General features: G+C 47.6%; 1 protein-coding gene across 15 annotated transcripts in view; it reads left to right on the forward strand.

The window, feature by feature from the left end:
- The window catches only part of COBL (cordon-bleu WH2 repeat protein), a 259,723-nt gene that overhangs the window by 69,588 nt on the left and 168,181 nt on the right, over positions 1-21,954 (forward strand). For 11 of the 15 annotated variants that reach the window (XM_089917916.1, XM_089917920.1, XM_022593180.3 and 8 more), the window contains exon 2: positions 17,113-17,316. The exons of 1 other annotated variant lie outside the window; for it this stretch is intronic. In XM_089917916.1, coding sequence (XP_089774042.1) covers positions 17,113-17,316 — 204 coding nt within the window. Of the gene's footprint in view, positions 1-8; positions 344-2,043; positions 2,694-2,723; positions 7,705-17,112; positions 17,317-21,954 lie in introns of those variants that run through there. 3 more of the 15 variants (XM_030761493.2, XM_089917917.1, XM_089917919.1) reach the window with 3 other exon arrangements.

Below are 21,954 nucleotides of genomic sequence, written 5' to 3' on the forward strand. Positions count from 1 at the left end.
AATTGATTTTGCTCCTGGCGGGGGACTCAGGAGCACCGTTTTAGCTGGCAGGCGTGGCACCGCGGGCTTACTTGGGAGGAAGCCCTGCATTGGGTGGCACCTTTATGAATAAGTCACAGGCTGGTTGGATCAGAGGCCTCTGCATGTCCTCACAGCTCTGCTTCTCCTCTGCGCTCCCATCCGGGGAAGCTCCAGGGACGGGCTCTTGCCTTGAGCTGTTGGGACCGCGCTGGCCGTGAGATAAGGTGCCCCCTGCTCCTTGTAAAGGGGCAAAGCAAAGCCTCCAGGAGGGGCCAGCACAGCTTGGGATGTGTGCACACATCGCCAGGTGGTTTGGGAACCAGTAAGTTTTCTCCTCGGATCTGTTTCCTTTCATTTGATAAGAATGTTCAAACCTCAGTAAACTGGTACAGACTATTTTTTGGAAGGAGAGATCCTTTTTCTATAACATTTAGCAATGCAGTAACTCTTGGTTTTATCTGATTCTTGGGGTGTGAGTTGCTCTGCGCAGCTTCATCGTGGAGTCCTGGCCGCCGGCTAAGTGATCCACACCCACGGGCTCTTTCTTAACTTACTGGGGGTTGGGTAACCGCTGTGGGATTCAGCTCTCAAATGCTGCTCTTTGAATATGTACTTGATGTGCACTGAGATAGCCATGTTCCCATGTACACGGGCCCGCGTGTCAAGTTTGCTGAGTGTTATGGATAGCTTTTGCTATTGTGTCTTTGAGAACCCCATCAAGAAAGCTAATCGTTTCATTTTGGGTTACTGAAAGCTTCTCCCAACCCCAGGTCACGACGGTGAAAGTCTCTTGTGAGTAGGGGTTCTTGGTTGGTTTTGAATGTGGTTGCTGCACAAATGAGCTTTCATTGGGCACCTAGAGAGTCAGCTTCTCCTCTGCCCTTGTTAGAGGCAAGAGGCTTGTTTTTCTGTCCCAAAGAGTAAACCTGCTAATAACAGTAAAAGCCGTTTTAACAGCGATAGTCACTGAGTGCCCTGCAAGAAACTTCCTGAGTCATCTTGTCTAATCCTCACGTGAACCCCATAATAAACCCTGAAATCATTCTCCGTTTGGCTCCTGGGGAAACTGAGGCTGACAAGTGGCAGTACTTGCCCAGACAGAGTCGTCTGCTGTAGGACACACCACTGGCAATATGTTCGCCAGATCCGCATACAGCAGAGTGTATCACGGGGCTGGCAGGTGCTTTGCAGCTATGAAAGGGTGTTCTGGGGCAGAATTCCAAAGGACGGTGTCTCTCCGTTGCCCTGAAAAGCAGTGTTTTTATGGGAAGCCCATTTCCCCCTGGTTTACTGGGACTCTGGTGTTCCTCTCTTGATGCAGTGTTTCTCCTTCAGGCTGCCGCTTGAAGATGGCCTCTTAATTTGAGAATTCCACGGGTACATGTATCTGGATCTGTCGTTGACTGTTTCCCTTGTCCTAAGTTTTGTTTTTAAAGGCAAACATGGTAGGGAAAGCATCAGAGGGACTGGCCTCATTCCTCCTTTATTAGAAGGGATTCTTGTCTAGGAAGGAATAGTACCCTGGTGATGCGAGGTACTTACTGAACCCTGAGAGAAGGCATCACCGGGGTTCGAGCCTGGGGTCCCCATGACTCACAGTGGTCTGCAGAAATCGCGTGCACATACGTGAAGGTGTCTTGGTGCCTCGTGCCCTCATCAGATCCTGATCCTAAAGGCTCGGAGAGCCCTGAGGACTGACCTGGAACCTTCCTGCCGTGAGCCAGTCTGCCCATCTCTCCGGGACTCTGCCTCGTCCTCTGTTCCATGAGGATGTTGAACACAGCCTGTGATTCGCGTGTCCTCAGCACTGAAGGACATCCTCGGGGGCTCTATTAGACAAGGCTGGTCCGGACCCCACATCACAGCAGACTGTGCCAGGAACCTTTCCCAGCGGGGGCCTCCCGACCCACCCCCTCAACTCAGTGGCCCCTGCAGGATGCCCACCCTCTAGCACATGGCACAGAGCCTGGACGGTTCGGCATTGGCTGCTGGATACCCTGGGGTTTTTTGTTTTCAGGAAATAACTAGGGAGAGGGCCGGGGGCGCGTAGTGGCTCAGGAGGACCCGTGGCAGTGTGAACCCGAGAGAGTCCCTTGCCTGTCGGATCCTCAGTCTTCCCGTCTGTACAGTGGGGAGAGTAACCCTGCATGTGCCCTTGTTGTGAGGACTGAACGTATGTATGCCAAGTGCTTGGGACTTGGCTGGCTTGTACGTCCAGAAACTGAGAGCTAAAAACCCCGGTTACTGCTGGGCTCAGAGGCGTGGGAGCTGTTACTGGAGGTTGGGGAGGGCTCACTACCCCCTCGCACCCATCCTGCCCACCCTCCGCAGTGCCGTGCTGTCCCCGGGTGTTGGCCTGTGTTTTGGGACGTCCACCTTCTCTTAGATGCTCGCATAACTGGGCAGTGACACGCAGCTGAATCACAGCAGAGGGGAGCTGACTCACGTGTACAGCAAGTAGTCTCTGAGTTGCCTTCTCTGCTGGGACCAAGAGAGTCGTGGGGTTAGAGTCTAGAGTCGTGGCTGGTCCTACATGGTCTGGTCCAAGTCCTGTGAGTGCCGACTGGGAGAAGCGCTGTGAGAGACACTGGCCGGACGCTCCGCTGGAGAACATTCTACGGGGTCGCAGTTGGGATGGGGGAGAGAACTTTCTGAGGAGCGCGCCTTCCAGGGTGAGTCAGGAGGAGAGGCGACAGCATTTCCGGCAGGGAACAGAGTGTGTGAAGCCCTCGACGAGGGAGAGCTTGCTGATTCAAGGTAGCAAAGGAGGAGGCGTGGGGGGACCAAGGAGACTGGGACAGACAAGGTTGGGTGTGCTTGCGCCGCAGCGCTGGGGGGATGTAAGCGAGGATGTGGTAGCTACTGCGATCTGTGATTTAAATGATGGCTTGAGTGTAGAATCTAGCAGAGGGAGAAAGGGTGAGGGGTGGGAAGGGGCCCATGGGAATCATGTGGAGGGGGATTTTGTCCAATTGGGATTCTATCCCAGACCACCCCAAACTTTCTGGAACTGCTCTCTTTGTGTCCCAGCCAGAAGGCGGGTCTTGTTAGCAGTGGTGTCTCTGTCCCTTGCCCCTGGCCGGGGTGGCAGGGGGGACACGCCCTTGCTCTGTGCCCTGTTGCTTCAGGTATTGAGGACCATTGTGAAGACCACTCTTTCCTGCCCTTGTTGCCTCCACGGTATGTTTTCCCCTCATTTCTAACAACCCTATTAGCCTATCTTTGGGGTCTGATGTCTTTGTTCCACTTTCTCCTGGAATCTCCTGACCCATGAAAGGATAAACAGAAGGATGTTGTCGGTAGCAGCGGAAGGCCCTTCTTCTTGCTGCTGCCCAGAGCTCACCTGGGCTCCGCCAACACAGGCACTTGATGTGTTTAAACTTTCACTGAATTTCCTGAGAAAACTGTAGAATATACCTTGCAGAAGGGAAACTCCACCTACTGGGTGAATAGGTTTACAAAAGAGAAGCAGTCCATCGCTTCCCTCATGCTGACCCCCTTCAAGGCTCTTTCCCGGGTGTGACCCAGGTCCCGCCCCTAAATCCGGTTCCTGAGTGGGTGAGGCTGACAGGGGTCACGCAGAGGAAGGAGCAGCGCCAGGGACACCCCCGGGACAGGGACAGGCGCTGCGGGACATGGGATGCTGAGGAGACAGGCTTGGAACCAGGCTTCTTGCCCTGTAGCCCTCGCTCTGAATCACGGCTCTCACTCCCATTCTGTGGCTGAAATCCAGCTGAAACCGCCAACATTCCATTTAAATGTGAAAAGTTAAACCTTTGTATTTCGGCTTCTTATCGTGCACATCAGTCTTCTGACTTTAAGAGGATGACCATCCTTTACATAGACACCATCTTCATGATTGCTTTCATTTATTTATTTATTTAAAATTTTCCTTGGAGTATGGTTGATTTACAATGCTGTGTTAGTTTCAGGTGTACAGCAAAGTGAATCAGTTACACATATGCATATATCCAGTCTTTTTTCAGATTCTTTTCCCATATAGGCCATTACGGAGTATTGAGTAGAGTTCCCTGGGCTGTACAGTAGGTCCTTGCTGTTTATCTACTTTATATATAGTGGTGTGTATATGTCAATCCCAGTCTCCCAATTTATCCCTCCCCCCTCCTGCACCCTGGTAACCATAAGTTTGTTTTCTACATCTGTAACTCTGTTTCTATTTTGTAGATAAGTTCATTTGTAGCCTTTTTTTAGATTCCACGTATAAGTGATATCACATGGTATTTGCCTTTGTCTGACTCATTGCTTTTATTTTTAATGCAAATAACTTAAACAGATGCCATTAATCTGATGGGTACATTTCATAATGCATCCAAACATGAAACTAAAAAGCGGTTACATGAAATCGTCCTCATTGCCTGTTGAACAGTGCACACAGCTAATTAAAAGGCCAGGGTCTTCATGTCGTTCTCAGACAACAAAGAAAAAGCTAGTTTGTACTTAAGCGATGCAGGGCTTGGTCCCTTACCCCTCATGGTACAGGGGACAGAAGTCCTTCATTCTCTGTTGCTGGCATGTCCCCGGCCCCACCCGGCCCTGGTGGGGAGCAGTGTGGCAGTGAGTAGAATGCAGATGACCTCATGTAGGCTACTACTAATTTTAAAAAAATTGAAATGATTGCACGTGTCAAAAAAAAATATTCTGCACTTTGGGCTGCCAATGAATCCCTTTGTAGATCTTCAGGGATTGGTATACTTTAGTTTTTTTAAAAAAGTGTTATAGAGACAAATTTTCTTGCACAAAAGTTTTACTTAAAAATTCAATAATTATCTCAAAAATCTGTGAAGGGTCTGTTTAAGAAGAAATAAACAGGCATCCTCAAGCACATTCTGCCCTCGTCTCGTTTCTGTGCAGCCGTTGTGTGCCTTCCGGCTAGAAATGAACTTAGCACAGTACTAAGTCCGTTGCAGATTTCTTCATCAGTCAGATACCCTCTTTGGGGCGTGAGAGCCTGTACGGACACGTGACCTCTTGGGGGCACCTGCCCCTCACCGGGTCCTGGGCCAGTCATCTTATGTATGTTACCTAGTTCAAGCCTCACAACAGCGAGACCACAAAACCCCGGCCTCCTGGGCAGATCCCGGAGTGTTTGCTAGGCCCGTCCCTTGTGAGTGTTTAGTGCCTTCATTGGAAAAGCCTTGGCTTATGCGTTCACACTTCCTAGGCTGCTGTGTACGCGAGCGGGCAGCTCTGAAACCAGCACTGTCAGTGCCACGAAATCAGGTTTCTTCTGCCAGAAAGCCGGGCAGAAGCACTTGACTCGGTTCCCTTTCATGCTGAGCATGTGCTGAGTCCTCGCTGCGTGGGTAGCTAGCTGCAGGTGTAGACCCTGAGGTCCTCGCGATCACGGATGCACAGGCTGCCCCTGCCCACACCTGCCTGCATGTCCTCACCTTCACCCCCCGCCGGCCCGGCTCACAGACATATGGTCTCAAAGGGAAATAAAGTGTCCACCCTCAGACCCCACCGGAGACCGCTGGGGACGGGACGGCCTTCCCTTTAGGGTGGGATGTAGGGGAGTGTGTGTCCCCTGGGGCTGTCTGCACACCTCACCCTTTAGGTGCGTTTCCACCAGGGAGGCCAGCACCCTAGTCTTCATCTCGGCCAGGGTGCTGACGCCAGGCACACGGAATCCTCGCCCAGGTGGAGCCGTTCTCAGAACGTCTCCGACCTTCCCGCAGTCCTGCTTGCGTAGATCTTTCTGCCCCTGATTCTGTCTAACCCCTGCCCCTCTCTTGTTTCTCATGAGGGTGGGATTTCTCCTTTGGGTCTGATGGTCAGCTGCCTTAAATTTGCACTTGTTTGTGAACTTGCCTTCCAGAGCTGTGTATGTGTGTGTGTACATGTGTGCACGTGTGGGTGCGTGTGCACGTGTGAATCATGTGCCTTGCGAGAAGAGCCTGTTTTGTTCTTCAGCGTTCATAGGAAATGCCCGAAGTCTCCCCCTCCGCACGCCCAGCGTCCCTCCCTAACCCAGTCTGTGCTCATCCCCCTGCCTCACCACATGCCAGCCTTCCTGAAATGTGCCCACATCCCAAGCCCCTTCCCACCTTGGTGCCGCCAGAATGACCATCCTTGCTGGGGACAGCCTCAGGCCCACGCTTGTCCTTACCACACCTCCATCTGATTGTTCATGTCACCACTCACACATCATCTCCTGCAACTTTGTGAACTCAGCCTAAATCAAGAGCCCTTACCAGTCCCTGCGGAGCACTCTTGCCTTCCGTGCCCTCGTGGCTGTACCATCCTTCTTCCTGTGTCACGTGAGCTGTTGCCCAGCCTTGGGGACCATGATCCTGTGGAGGGTGACTTACAGCTGTGATCATCAATCTTAGGATGGTCCTGGGATGTGATGGGGCCACCACATATTTGTTTAGTGGATGACTGTCTTCCTAGACACGCGTGGCATTGCTCATAGGAGAAGTTAAGTCTTTAGGTGTGAAAGATAATGTTTGTGATGGTATGATTAAAAGCCTGTCATTCCTGCCCGCCTTTCTCTGATGCTTCCTCCAAACCAGTGATTCCCAGATCACTGAATTCTTTGCTGCACCCACGACTCCCAAGGAGGTGACTCAATTCAGAGTCAGATTCGGGAGGCTGGCGGGCCGGCCGGGGCCATTTGCCCAGAACCCCAGGCCTCCTGCACTGCCTCTCAGCGGAAGTGCCTGGCAGCCTTGGGGCTGCTCCCTCCCTGGGGATGAGCAGAGACCTCGTGTCCAAGAGCTGGAGGAGAATCCAGGTGACCCTGGAAGTGACCTGACCCTGAGAACCAGGGCAGCTCGTGTCCAATTTTCTGACTCTTCGGAGAGGAAGCAAACTTCTGCTCGGGAAGACTCTTAGAAGAGAACGGTGACCCCTTCCGCTTGCAGCGCCAACAGACCCACCGAGCCAGAGCTTGCTTCACCGGCGGATCAGAACCACGAGTAGCCTGGTCTGGTTTTTCTTTGGAATTTGGGCGGGCTTCAAATTTCTTTGAACTTTGAAATTCCCTTTCAGGAGACGCTGTTCACCCCGCTTCCTGCCCGGGCTGCCAGCATGGTAAATGGGCGGGGATCCTGCAATCTTCTCATTCGGCGGAATGGGCACCAGCCTCGGCATCCATGGATAGTCACACTAGAGAGCAGAGCGCCCTTTGGACTGTGCTCAGGGAAGTAGAGAGCTGTGTGGACATTCTCTTCTCAGGCTGCAGCCTTGCCTGCCCGGGCCCCTCCAGCTTGGCTGGGTGCCAGCCATGGCCTGGAGGTCGGTTTTCATTCAGCCGCCTGGACTCGGCCCCGGGATTTGCACTCGCTGAGCCCAGACGGTGTCAGACGCACAGCCCACACCGTCTTGGATCGGCTGCCTTTCGTTGGGGCAGCGTCTCCGCCTCCTGATTCACACCGAAGGGCTCTGGGCGGAAAAAGCCGTCTGGCAGCGCCCCCGCTGATGTGGTAACTAGCAGACATGGCCCTGACATTTGGGTCAGAACTATGTGATGGTTTTAAGATAAAACCGTTTGGAGCTCTGACTGATGCTGTTTGAAATGCCAGAAATGTTTTTACGTGATGGTTTTAAGATGGATTACCTTTGAGATGCCAGGAATGTTTTTATTTTTATTGTTTTCATCTGCTAAGTCCTTCCTGCCCGGGCACTCCCAGCTGCTTTCCTGGAGGGAGCAGAGGGCAGGTGAGTGGCTTGCTCAGCAGCTCATGCCCTGAAGAGCCTCCCGGGGTGTGCCCAGGAGGGGCCAGGCCGTGGGTCCCTGCCCGGTGGGTCCTCAGACTGGGGCAGAAACCTGGTCCTTTGACAGCCACGCGCTCCCAGACTCAGGTGACCCCAAACGCCCAACACCCGCACAGACCTTCCAAGGTCAGCACCTCGGCTGCCCTGGACCGAGTGAAGGTGGTCCGAAGTGGTCCCTCCGGGCAAAGGAGGCCAGTGCCGCTGCGACCATGTCATGTGGAGATGCTGCTCATAAGCGGAGGGGCCTGGGGGGTCCGTGCACCTGGGCATCTTCTGCTCTTGAACTGGCCCACGGTTACACCCTTGAACACACAGCCTGAGGTGTTGTGATGCTCCTGGGGTGCAGGAGGATGGGGGGCGCAGCAGAGATGCCTCGCTGCCCTCGGGCCCTGCTCCCTTCAGGGCTCCCTGCCCTGGTCGGATGCAGCCTCACGCCTTCCTTCCCTTTCCTCTAAGGGGCCCATGAGCCTCCACCCCCGTCAGGTCCTGCATCTTCCGCCTTGCCCCCCAGCCAGAGAAGCTTCTCGTGGGTGGTGGGACAGAGGCTGAGGGGCCCCAAAGAAGGAGCGAGCCCTGGCAGGAAGACTCACAGTACCAGCTGATCCCATTACTAGGATGAAACGATTTCATTAGGATGAAGTCTAATTTTATTAGGATGAAAACTTAATTTTATTGGGAGGCAATGATTAAATAGTGATAAAATCACATGACGTAAAATGTACCATTTCTGAGCCATGTTGAAGCATACAATTCGGTGATGTTAAGCGCATTCACATTGTTGTGCCACCATCTCCAGAACTTTTCTTCATCTGGAACCATTCAGCGAACCGGAACTCTGTTAAACAAAAACTCTGTTAAACCCATCAAACGAAACTACCCGTCTCCCCCCTCCCCCAGCCGCCGGTAACCACCCTTCTATTTCCTGCCCCCGTATGAACTTGGCTGCCCTCCGAAACTCCTATAAGTGGAATCAGGCAATAGGGGTCCTCCTGTGACTGGCTTGTTCACTTGGCTTAATGTCCTCAAGGTTCATCCATCTTATGGCAGGTGTCTGAACTTGCTTCCTTTCTAAGGCTGAAAAATATTCCACAGTGTGTATGGGGCCATATTTTGTTTATCCTTTCATCTGTTGATAGACTCTGGTTGTTTCCACCTTTTGTCTATTGTGAATAATGCTGCTCTGGACGTGGGTGTACAAGTATCTTTTTGAGTCTTTACTTTCAATTCTTTGGGTATATACCCAGGAGTGGAATTGCTGGGTCGCATGGTGGTTCTATTTTTAATTTTTTGAGGCCCCTCCGTACTGTTTTCCGTAGTGGCCGCACCAATTCACATTCCCCCCAGCAGTGCGCAAGGGTGCTAATTTCTCCATGTCTTCGCCATCATTTGTCATTTTCTGATTTTTTTGATCGTGGCCACCCCAGTCCTGACTGCAGCTTAATTTAATCTGATATAATGGTGGTAGTTTGGGTTTATATTTTTCTGTGACTTAGTCTATTAGAACTGGAAGCCCCCAGTTTCACCGACCTGGAAACTGAGGTCCAGGAAGGAAACTCCCCTGAGACAACACAGGTGAACACACAGGACCACCTAAGAGATGCTCTTTTCTGCTGTGGCCAGGTGTGGCCTCAGAGCCAAGTCAGCCCCTTGTCCAGGTGTGAGGGCCAGTCACACTGGACTGAGGGGAAACGGAGGATGGGGATTGGCCTGTCCACCTGAGACCAGGAGGCACCCAGGTTCAGGCCACAACTGAGTTCTCAGTGCCCTTGTCCCTCCTGGGAGCCCCATCCTAAATCTACAGCCCTGTCACCCTGCAGATTGCACGTACTAACACTGCTTCCCGGGCTTTTCAGTGGCTGGGACCACGGAGGTGCCTGGTCTGAGCGTGAGGACCCCAGAGTGTTCTGAGAGAGGTCTTCAGTCGCTCCTTTCCCTCTGCCCGTACTCACCCCACTTACACCGGGGGCGTCACTGTCATCTTGAACCCCATCCATGGGAAGCCGATCGCTGGCCGACCCCCAGGATGCATCCTCTGTGGGGCTTTGTGGAGCCTCCTGCAGGAGTCTGGGTGACGTGCAGTGGCCTCCCCACGACCCCAGCCCATCCTCTCCCTCACGGCGTCTGTGTCCGGGCATCCTCTCTCCACCCCACCTGTCCTCCACTTCAGCCCTCATGCTGTGGACCTGGGGCTGTACCTGCTGCCTCTCCAGGCTTGCTTCTCCAACTATTTCCCCGGACGCTGCCTCCCTCACCTAACTCCTGACTTCCCCTCCCAAGGCCTCAGGGACCCCACTGGCTACAGGGTCAGCCAGGTCCTCAGCGGCGTCCCACCTGGGAACTTCTTCCCGCAGTAGCTGGGCCCCTCCTCCAGACAAAACAGACACAAAACCATCCCCTGGTCCCGACCTCTTTCTTGGTGACCTTGAAAAAAGTAATTTAGGCACTCCCCAAGTATCTGTGGGATACCTGTTTATTTAGAACCCACCTGTGCACAGTTCCCCCAACTGTAAAATGAGAGCTGGAGATCTTATCCTTTAGACTATGAGGGTCAGATGAGACAAAGTATTTATTTATTTATTTATTTATTGCTGTTGAAGTATAGTTGATATACAATATCATGTTAGTTTCCGGTGTACAGTATAGTGATTCAGTTTCATATATATATATACACACACAAACACACACATATATATATTCTTTTTCAGATTCTTTTCCCTTATAGATAGGTTATTACAAAATATTAAGTTTAGTTCTCTGTGCTATACAGTAGGTCCTTGTCGGTTATCTATTTTATATATAGCAGTGTGTGTACGTTAATCCCAAACTCCTAGTTTATCCCTCTCACCCTTTCTTCATTGGTAACCATAAGTTTGTTTTCTATGTCTGTGAGTCTCTTTCTGTTTTGGAAATAAGTTCATTTGTATCTTTTTTCTTTTTTCAGATTCCACATGTAAGTGATATGACGTTTGTCTTTCTCTGTCTGACTTACTTCACTTAGCATGATCATCTTTAGGTCCATCCATGTAGCTGCAAATGGCATGATTTCATTCTTTTTTAAGGTTGAGTAAGAGACAAAGCATATTTGGAAAAACCACAGCACTCTGGTACACTGTCTGGCAGTATAGTCAGCCCATCGATGCCGTTTGACATCTCCTTCTATGATATGCGTTACAGTATTTTTTCCTCCCCCGCCCATACACGTTTTTCGCTCCCTCATCTCCAAAGTCTGCACATCCTCAGGGTTGCTCACAGCCTCCTCTGTTGGTGGACACCCCACCACTGCGGTCCATGCAGAGTTCTTCAATTTCATTGTTGTCTCAAGATTTTATAAGTCTGCTGAGTTCCTTGTAGGCTGAAACTGATACAATGTCACTGTTGCCAACATCAATATCAATGAGCATTTTTAAGAACCTACAAATATGAAGAGCAGTGTGCTAAATATTGAGCGTACAGACAGCCCTAGTACAGCACCTGCTGCCTTCTGGAGATATTAACTAATAGTGGAAGAAATGAGGTTCTTGTTTGCCTCATAAAGAGATTAATCACAGTGGGGGTGGGACCTCTGCGTCCAGGATCTTAGGCTGGCAACAGGCAGCTTTCCCACCCTGGGGTCTGTACATTCGCGGACACACACGAAGCTTCTGAAGCAGGTCTGATGCTGAAAATTCAGCCTCTATGGACTGGTGCCGAATCAAATCTTAGAGACAGAGTTTTGGGTGAAGTAGAAAAGAATAGATTTATTGCTTTGCCAGGCACAGGGGGACACAGCAGGCTGGTACCCCTCAGAACTGTGTGTCCCAACCCGAGGGGATTTGGTGAGGAGTTTTATAGTGACAGTTCAAGGGCGGGGGTTGCTGATCAAGATCAGGGTGTGTGTGGGGCCTGCATTCCTTAAACTGGCCTCAGGCCGGCTCTTCCTAATGGGCTTCTCTGGTTACTTTAATCTGGTCTCAGGTGGTCTCTTGATGAGATCTTCTCTGGAATGAAGAATGCTAATATCTTCCATTTTGGGGGGGGGTTTAGTTCTATAAAGAGCTTAAAGATATTGTTCTGTGTATCCCTTGAGGGGGACCCAGGACCCTGCCCCAAGCCTACACTGTTGTTTCTTGACTGCTGTCCCTCGTCTCTGCATCCCCTCCCTTCCCTGATTAGCAACTGTTTGAACCTGCCCTTTGGAACTCAGGGAAGGGCATGGAGGCTGGAGCCTGTCCCCTAAAAACAAGGCTTCCGTGCCCAGGAGCCCCACAGGGTCCTGCTTGGTTTCAGGTCCACAAATCCATCTGCACCCCAGGCAGTCACTTTTGGTGTGAAATTTTCCACGTGCACTTCTGAAAATCTGCAAATGTTATTCTGTGAAATAAAAACAGATTCATGAAGTTATGAACATATATATTAACTGTATGTTTTTCTATCAGTTGCTTTTATCAAATGATACAAAATCACAGCTAAAACCATATGCCATTTCCATGTTAAGACAGGAGCCTCTGTTCTAAAGCGATGTGATCGTTAACATAAACCAGCTCTCAGAGACTCAGATTTGATTGGTTCGTGGTGGCAGGTAAACACTTTTTAAGTTTCCCAGGTGCTTCTGCATGCAGGTAGAGACCCCTGAGCTCAGCCGTGTGTATCTGGAGGCCAGAAGCACCTGGAGCATTCTCAGGAGACATGGTTTCGAGCTGTGTCTTCAAGGGATCAAAACCTCCAAGGCAGATGGTGAGGCAAAGGCAAGGGGGGACTTTCGTGCTTCCAGGATCAGGGACCAGTGTCCTGTTACCAGCCAAGTGGGGGAGATCCAAGAGGGGCCAGGACTGAGGGTCCGTGGAGAGCCCTGATTTTCAAGCACTGCTGTGGTTTGGATGTTGTGACAGATGCACAGGGGACAGGTGTGTGATGGCCCGGAGTCTACGGGTCCAGATGGCCACACACAGCTGGGTTTTGCTGTGAAGGTGTTCAGAGCCCAATTAGATCTTTGATTTTTAATTATTTCAAAAAAAGCCAGAAATTCATTGTGTTCTTGTGAAACATTCTAGTTTTTTCAGTGTTGGCCAACTGACACATGCACACATATGCACTCACACATGTGCACATGACACCGCACTGGACCCACAGAAGCCCTCCTGGGCATCCGTGCAGCCCGCAGGGAGCACCTTGGTTTCTGTGTGGCTGCAGGGAGGGTCTTGGTCTCAGACGTTAGTGATGAGGGCTTGGGGGTGCAGCAGTAGACATGCGGAGGAGGTGGGGATGGAAACAGTGTCCTAAAGCTGACTCTGGGTGGTGGGGACAGCATTTATTTGGAAAAATCTGGGGCAGTAGACATTTCTTCTGCTTCTTTTGCCCCCATCGCAGTGCTGGCTGAATGAACAAATGCCTCCTTTTCTATTCAGCGTGTTCTGAAGGAGTTCAAGCCTTCAAGCCAGCTTTTTTTCTTTTTTTATTGGGATATAGTTGATTTACAATCTTGTGTTAGTTTCAGGTGTACAGCAAAGTGATTCAGTTATATATATACATATATCTATTCTTTTTCAGATTCTTTTCTCATTTAGGTTATTGCAGAGTACTGAGTATAGTTCCCTGTGCTATACAGTAAATCCTTGTTGTTTATTTATATATATTAGTGTGTATATGTTAATCCCAACCTCCTAATTTACCCCTCCCCCTCACCTTTCCCCTTTGGTAACCACAAGACTGTTCTCTGTCTGTCAGTCTGTTTCTGTTTCATAGATAAGTTCATTTGCATCATATTTTAGATTCCACATAGAAGTGATATCATATGGTATTTGTCTCTGTCTGACTTACTTCACTCAGTATGATAATCTCTAGGTTCATCCATGTTGCTGCAAATGGCATTATTTCATTCTTTTTTATGGCTGAGTAATATTCCATTGTAAAGCCAGCTTTATTAGTACCCAGAAATCAAATGTAGTTTACTTGGGAAGTATATTTATTTCCTAAAAATGATTTTTTCCTGAAAGTGCTTCTGGGAGGTAATGCTAATGGCAGGTGGACTGCTCAGAGACTGGGCTTCTAGCCGAGACCTATGGTTGATTAATGAAGGAACACATAACCAATCTCTCTGCCTTGACTTTTCCATCTGTATAATGGGCCGATATCTGGTCTTCCTAATAGAGGTTGAAGGATGCACTGGTTAAAACTTCAGGCTCTGGAAACAAATTGTCTGTAATCTGAGAAAGGTGTGCCCAGACTCCTTATCTATAAAACAGGAATGGCAGTACCTCCTCACAGTGTTATTGTGAGGAATAAATGAATTAATACTACACAGTCCTTAGACCAGTGCAATATATGTTTCCTACTTCATCTTTATTTCTATAAGTTTAAAGGAAAAATATATAATGAATAATAATAAAGCATAAAAATTATAAAAAATATGATGTAGGTATAAGGTTTTTAATAAGAGAAAAAGAGAATTAATTTATGTCTACTTATCGGGGTAGAGGATGAAACCCAGGTGTCATTCCTAAGTCTTGTTTTGGCCAGTGAAGTGAACAGTGATGGTTTGAGGCCTCATCTTAACCCTATTTGCTGTTTTTCCCCACTTTAAATGACCTCTTTCATTTTACAACTAATGCATAGAGAGGTGATATTATAGAAAAAATTGGGAAGTGCATAGAATTGAAAATAGCAAAACAAATGTCATGGTACCCATCACCCAGAGATCGTTGTTACTAATTCTTTGCCTTGTCTTTCTAGACTATTTTGTGATCTATTGCTATAATGCATGCTTCTCTTATAAATGGTATTTCTCAAAACAAATAATATTTCAAAGTTTGTTTTCTTAAAATGTCTGTATTGAGCATTTTGGAACATCAACTTATATACATTTAAAATATATTTATTCTTTTACATGTAGCTGTCCAGTTTTGCCAGCACCATTTATTGAAGAGACTGTCTTTTCTCCATTGTATAGTCTTGCCTCCTTTGTTGTAGATTAATTGACCATAGGTGTGTGGGTTTATTTCTGGGCTTTCTATCCTGATCCATTGGTCTATATTTCTGTTTTTTTGTGCCAGTACCATACTGTTTTGATTACTGAGCTTTGTAGTATAGTCTGAGGTCAGAGAACCTGATTCCTCCAGCTCTGTTTTTCTTTCTCAAGATTGCTTTGGCTATTTGGGGTCTTTTGTGTCTCCATACAAATTTTAAAATTATTTGTTCTAGTTCTGTGAAAAATGCCATTAGTAATTTGTTAGGGATTGCATTGAATCTGTAGGTTGCCTTGGGTAGTATAATCATTCTGACAATATTGATTCTTCTTAATAACCTAAATGGGAAAAGAATTTGAAAAATAATATATATATATATATATATGTATAACTGAAACACTTTGCTGTATACCTGAAACCAATACAGCATTGTAAATCAACTATAGTCAAATATAAAATAAAAATTGCTTTTAAAAAGTATATTTAACCAGTACTGGTATAACATTGTTTTAGTACCATCATTTATTGAAATTCTCTCTTTTTGACCTGTGGTTAGAATATCTTACATACGTTTGCCATTATAAATTGCGTTGTACTGAGTATCTTTGAACCTCCCACAATGCATTCCTGTGGGATTGTTTCTTTAGGATAAATTCCTAGAAATGGAATTCTGATGTCTGATGCTTTGGGCCAGAGTGCCCCAGCACATTGCTCTGCAGGAGAAGTTCAACGTTGAGGGCTCACGTGGCCTCTCTGTGGCTCCTCGCTCTGGAAGAGGGCAGGCCGGAGCACAGCGAGGTGGGGAGGGGCAAGGCCCTGGGAGCCAGACACACCTGTTCCGCATCCCTGCTCCGGGCTTCGGGGGAGCTAGGATCTTACTGACACTCAGTGTTCTCAACTGCAAAATATGTTCAATGAAGTGAACTTCCTAAGCGTATTATTAGCATAGGTCCTGATGCTGAGTAAATGCCAGTTCTTGTTATATAATGCCCAGGGCCTCTGTCAAATAAGATTCTTATATATAAGTAAGAAACATATAAATAAACGTGTGCATGTATATACACACACATAAACATACACATCATATGCACACGCACATACATATACATATATATATACTTGTACATAAAACACCTATGTACCTAAATATAAAATAAAACACCTACACAAAGTAAGGTCCGTTGCCTCCCCTGAATAATGTGGAGGAGACAAGAATTTCTAAAAATGTTTGTCAGAGTGGGTGATTTATTGACAGGTGTTTAGAAATCTACAAGGTGAATTGAGAATTCAAAGCACAGTCAGAAATAAGGTGAAAACAGAGGGGGAGCAGGTGTCGTGTTAAAATACCATCACTTGTAGCCCCTGCCACTAAACTGCCACCTCCGTCCACAGCCCCCGTGTCTGTGGGTGTTGGTCTGGCGGATTTTCTGGCTAATTTAGTACCTCCTGATGTAGTCCTGTCACATCCTCAATACCGTGGACCCATGGATGCCAGATCCTCAGCTGGTTGTGGATCCAGCGCTTTCAGCTAGAGCAATGCAGACCCCTTAATTAGCTGGGATTTGTAACCCAGTCAATGGTTCAGAAAGGACTGGTCCAAGCAAACTCTGCTGCCCCAGCCCACTCCCAGGAGGGGAACACATTTTAGGCTGTTTCTTTCCAGGAACACTTACTTTCAAAAATGCGTCCTCCATAGGCCATAGACTGGCGGTTGCCGAGGGGGAGGGGGTGGGGGAGGGATGGAGTGGGAGTTTGGGATTAGCAGATGCAAGCTTTTATATATAGAATAGATCAACAGCAAGGTCCTACTGCATAGCACAGGGAACGATATTCAATATCTTGTGATAAACCATAATGGAAAGAATATAAAAAAGGAATGTATATATGCATATCACTGAATCACTTTGCTGTACAGCAGAAATTAACACAACATTGTAAATCAACTCTACTTCAATTTAAAAAAATGATGCATCCTCTACTTTTCTTAGTTGTCCATTTTCTCTATGTTGAAGAGTGCTAATATATTGATTTTTTAAATTGAAGTAGAGTTGATTTACAATGTTTCAGGTGTACAGCAAAGTGATTCAGTTATACACACACATACACGTATATGTGTATATATGTATATATATATATATATGTATATATATATATATATTCTTTTTCAGATTCTTTTCCATTTTAGGTTATTACAAGATACTGAATATAGTGCCCAGTGCTATGCAGTAGGTCCTTGTTGTAATATATTGATTTTTAAAAGTTTGTGCAACTCAGAAGGCCTTAAGCACTTATAAGACTGGACAATTAGGAGGAAAGGTCCTTAGGAGCTGCTGGCCATCGACAAGTGATTTGCTAACTTTGGGTTGGAAGCTGCCACCTCATTCAGTCCTTCCTGTTCTCACCTTTCAAGGAGGAAGATGAAGGCTCGTGCTCCGCCCCCTCCCGGGAGGCCCACCACCCCCAACGTGCACAGAGGACAGAGACCTTCCCGCGATGCGTCCCCCAGCCCCCCGCAGAACCTGCTCAGCAGGAAGGAGACGCTGGACGGCAGGGTGGTGGCCATGACCGTGGTGCTGCCTAGCGGGCTGGAGAAGAAGAGTGTGGTCAACGGGAGGTAAGGGCCTGGGTGCGGCGAGGAGGGCTCTGTCGTCCAGTTTGCAGATCCACCGAGACCTGAGGAGTGGGCGCATCCTCCCGCGTTGGGCTGCACCAGGGCCTCGGGGTGTAAATCTGGGCCTAGAGACAACCTGCAGTGTCGCAGGCGGCCCGGCTGCGTGCCAGCTGGGCCACCACGCGCACCCTCATCCTTAGGACTGCAGCTCACTCCTGTTAGAGGTGGGCTCAGAAGGAAGGGGGCTCTCAGGCCCATAAGCACCTCCGAGTAGGTGACCACCACCACAGGTGGGGCCGGCATCCTTGGCCCTGAAGTTGCACAGCCCGGGGGCAGCCCCCCGAGTGACCATCCTCGGGTCCACTTACGGACTGACTCTCGGAAGTATGAGTACCGTCAGTTATCCATCTTCCGAATGGAAACAATGCAGGTTTAGATTAAGGAATAAAATCCGACCCGTGGAGTTGACACTGATGGGAATCAATTTCCAGACCCTCGATTCCCACCCGCACCCTCATTTGGAGCTGATCTGCCTGCGAAGGTACCTGTGGCCGAGCTCACATGCTGGTTCTTCTTCCCGTCCCTTCCCAGCCGTAAGAGGCAGGACAGAAGCATTGGTAATACTCCACTAAAAGTATGAAGGGTGTTATTACCGGTAGAATTTCTAACTTGATGTTTGATACTTATCAAAATAGATCGTAATTATACTGTTTGAGCAATTCCGCACTACGGTTAGTAACTCAATCCATAATAAAAAGTTTTAACAACACCACAGAAAACAATTCCATTTACATGTTTAGACATTTTATTGTGCAGAATATGATACAGTGATCAATTATAAAAACATTCAAGCATAAAAATAGTTTTGTATAATTCTGAGGCAGGAGTGAATGGGAGTCGTATTTCTAGGAAGCCAAGGAAGGTAAGAAATGATATGAAATATTTAAATCTTAAAAAACCGTTTGCCCGAGTCTTTTAAAAATGGATAATGGTGGAAATCACATCACTCTGGGTGTTTTTATTCTTGTGGGTACATTGAAAATAGCGATACAACAGTTTTATGTTAAAATCTTAGTATTCTGATTCTACCTGATATTACATCCTTTGCAACTATTAAATTTTATAAGGAAAATTCCAGGTGACAATTTACTGGCAAAGGGCTACATAAGTTTTTAAAATTATTTTATGGGCTGTGTGTACAAAAAGTTAAGGAATGTTTCTCCAGGCATTGATATGTACCTAGGATACAACGTCTTCAACTCTAAAAGGGGTGCCAAGCAGCTTTCCAGAGTGTTACCAGCAGGGTGCACCAGGGTGTGCTCCTCTGTGGGGCTTCTCCCTGTGGCCACCACCCCACCAGCAGAAGGCTCTGGACCCCAAAGTTAGGACTTACCTTGATCCCTGTGGCCTAGCACCCACAGAAGGCAGTAGCTCCTGTGGGCAGGGTTCACGCAAGAGATATTCAGGTTTCTAAAGTGTCTGTGTTTCTTGTTTTACAGAGGGATCTTTGTTCTAAATACGCTTTTCGCACTTAACTTTAACTTGAGAAGCAGGCCATATTAGCATAGGTTTACAAACTACTTTAATAGACGAGTGTAATTTTATTAGTGACTGTATTACAGTTGACTCACCATTCTTATATTTTTGGCCCAATTTCTAGTTACATTTATAAAAAAACACTTTAGTGAAGTGTGATTAACATATAAAAACTGTCCATTTTTCATGTGTACAGCTTGAGTTTGTGGCTAAGTATACACCTGTGAAACCGTGGCTTCTTTGTCTAGTTACATATCTTTTAAGAAAATGGACTCATGGGTCATGTCTTAAATAGTACACAGGTCCGATCTTACAAGTGCATGAGGAGAGATAGAATGCCCACTTGTAAATTAAAAATATTATTTCGAAAAATGTTTTCAAACTGAACACATTCTTCCAATTTTATCTTTAATTTTCTTTTTCTTTCAGAGTAGAAGTTATCACTGTGCCATTTTGCAATGCGGCTGTGAGAATAGGTTCAGGTGTAGAGATTAAGTATTAAAATACTTTTCTCTTTTCTAAGTAGTAAATACTCATCCCTTCCCCAAGGGTTTCCTGCAGCAACCTGTGGGCTCCCTTAGCGGCTTGCAACTTGCTGACGCTGCAGCTTCTTGCTTTGGGAATTGGTTTTATGTGTCCTACTCTTTAATAATACAAGAGTGGGCCCAAGTCACATTCCTGACCCTTGCTGAAACCAGATCTACTAATCGTTTATCAGTGTGGTTTCTCTCTTCCATTTTATCAGAGAACATGTCCACCTTTCCGCAGGATAAGCAAGTCGTTTATAATTTACAGTCAGCACCGTAACTACCTTTCCAAACATGAAAGATTCCCACAAGGAAAACACATTAGTACTTGGAGTGTGATGATTCCATTCTGCATATGACAGTGATTTTTCTTTCTCTCTTTTTTTAAAGTTTCCTTTGGATTTAGAAACATAAGTAAAAGTCTCAGTATGTTCTTAGATGAGACATGGGAACGGGTGTTCTGGAACTTTCTTAAGGAAGATGCTCCGGTGCCCTTTTAGGAAGGGTGCTACCAGCACTGCTCAGGGCCACTGCAAGGAGGCCGCTGGTCCCATCACTTTAACTGGGGGACAAGTAAAGAGAAGGTCTTTGAAGAGAAAATGCCCTTTGCCAAAAGGGAGCTTCATAAATGGCGTCAAGCAATCGAGATTTGGGTCCGTGTCATTCTGATGTGGTAAATTAACTCACGTCCAGTTGGCATGCAAGCCCGAGCGGCCCAGGACAGGAGAAGGCAAGCATTTCCCTCACAGGATAGAGGAAATCTCTCTCAATGTTCAGTCCTGCCTCTGTGGGCTGTCAGACCCCATTTATAATAGCCAAGTTTACAACCGTGCATGGATTTGCAGGTTCCCGGCCTTGTAAAACAACACAGGACTCCCATGGCACAGGTATTGTCCTCCGAATCCCTTCTGGAGAGAGTTCACCTGTTCCGAGATGAAGGGGAGGGGAGGGGTGAGCGAGCCCAACCCTGGTCTGTCCTCCATCACCTGCCCATCAAGGTGCTGGCCACGCTCCCTACAGAGAAAGCAGGTGTGTGGTTGGCTTGCAGCTTCAGCAAGGCCCCGTGGTCTGAACCCTGCTCCCTGTGAGCTCGTGGCTCCAGGGCCTGAAGGAAGCTGGTTCTTCTCCAGCACCAGTGTGTGAAGGGGGTGAAGCTGGAAAGGGCGGTTTTGATGCTGGGGTTGCTGCCAGAAGAGGACCATTCTCCAAATAATAGGCTTGGTTTAACTTGATTTACATTTTCACTTAAAGGATACTGTTTTTTAAAAGACTTTATTTTTCAGAGCAGTTTTAAGTTCACAGCAAAATTGAGAGGAAAGCAGCAATATTTCCCATATATCCCCTGCCCCTATATACAGCCAACCTGCCCCGTTATCCACATCCCCCGCCAGAGTGGTACCTCTGTTCTAATTGATGAACCTACACTGACACGTCATCATCACCCAAAGTCCATGGCTTACATCAGGGTTCAGTCACGGTGTTTTACATTCTCTGGGTCTGAACAGATGTATCGTGACATGTATCCACCATTATAGTATCATGCAGAGTATTTTCACTGCCTTAAAAATCCCTTAATTTTCATCAACAGCCTCCAGTTACTAAGTTTCTTTATAAGAGTCTTTCCTGTGAGGAAATAGCCTGGTTAAGGGGCAGACCATAGATTATCAACTCCTTGCTTATCCTGTGAAAAGGTGCTGTTATGGTTTTGGATTTGGTGCTAAACCCATCCTCCCGAGAGGCAGTCTCCTTTTGTGGGATCCCGATAGACTAAAAAAATGAAAATGATCATTTATTCATTGAGCAAAATACATATTGAACACTTAGCTTTCATGAGACACTGGGAGGAGGACATCCCAGCAAATAGAAGGAAATAAATAGCATTTGCAAAAGGACCAGTTTGTGCGAGAAGGCGGAGGTGTACTGCTGCTGGAACCCGGATTGAGAAGGGGAGATGCGCGGCCTGGACACGAGGGCTGGCCAGGTCCCAGCGTGTATCCTGGAAGCCATCCTGCGGCTCCACTTGCCGCTAACAAGACTGCACGTGCCTCTGGGGATGCAAGGTTCCACCCCAGCGCTAGGCAAGTCAGGAGAAAGCTGGTGCATCTGAACGTTCATTTAACTTACACATAGTGAACAATAGTTCTACATTAAAGGTAGCATGCAAATTTCACGTGCGTTTTAAAAATAAGCACTGACAGGGAACTTTAAAGATATCCAGGCTGTGTTCCAGGTCCCCCAGGGGGCTGGTTGACTTACCTGCCAAGTGAGAAGCACACAGAAAAACCTGCTCCCGTATGACCTGGATGCAGGAGGCTCTAGATTCTCAAGTCAGATGACCTCCAAGATAGAGGTCAAAGATGCTGAGGTTGGAGTTAAGAAAAACACAAGTTTCTGTGGTCAGAACCTAACCAGAAGGCACCGCTTTTTGAGATGGCCCGTCCGCACCTGTCCAGATAGCCGCTCACGACATCCCATGCAGCGAGGATAACTGTCAAGCTGCAGCCTCTGAAATCCCTCTCTCCAGGTCAAGGTGTTCCAAGTAGCAGTGTGTTTTAAACAGTTTTCCAAGTTGGACGCC

This window comes from Delphinapterus leucas, chromosome 9 (genome assembly GCF_059928025.1).
Source record: "Delphinapterus leucas isolate spDelLeu-1000000601 "Yukka" chromosome 9, BTC_Dleu_Yukka2, whole genome shotgun sequence".
Classification (NCBI taxonomy): Eukaryota; Metazoa; Chordata; class Mammalia; order Artiodactyla; family Monodontidae; genus Delphinapterus; species Delphinapterus leucas.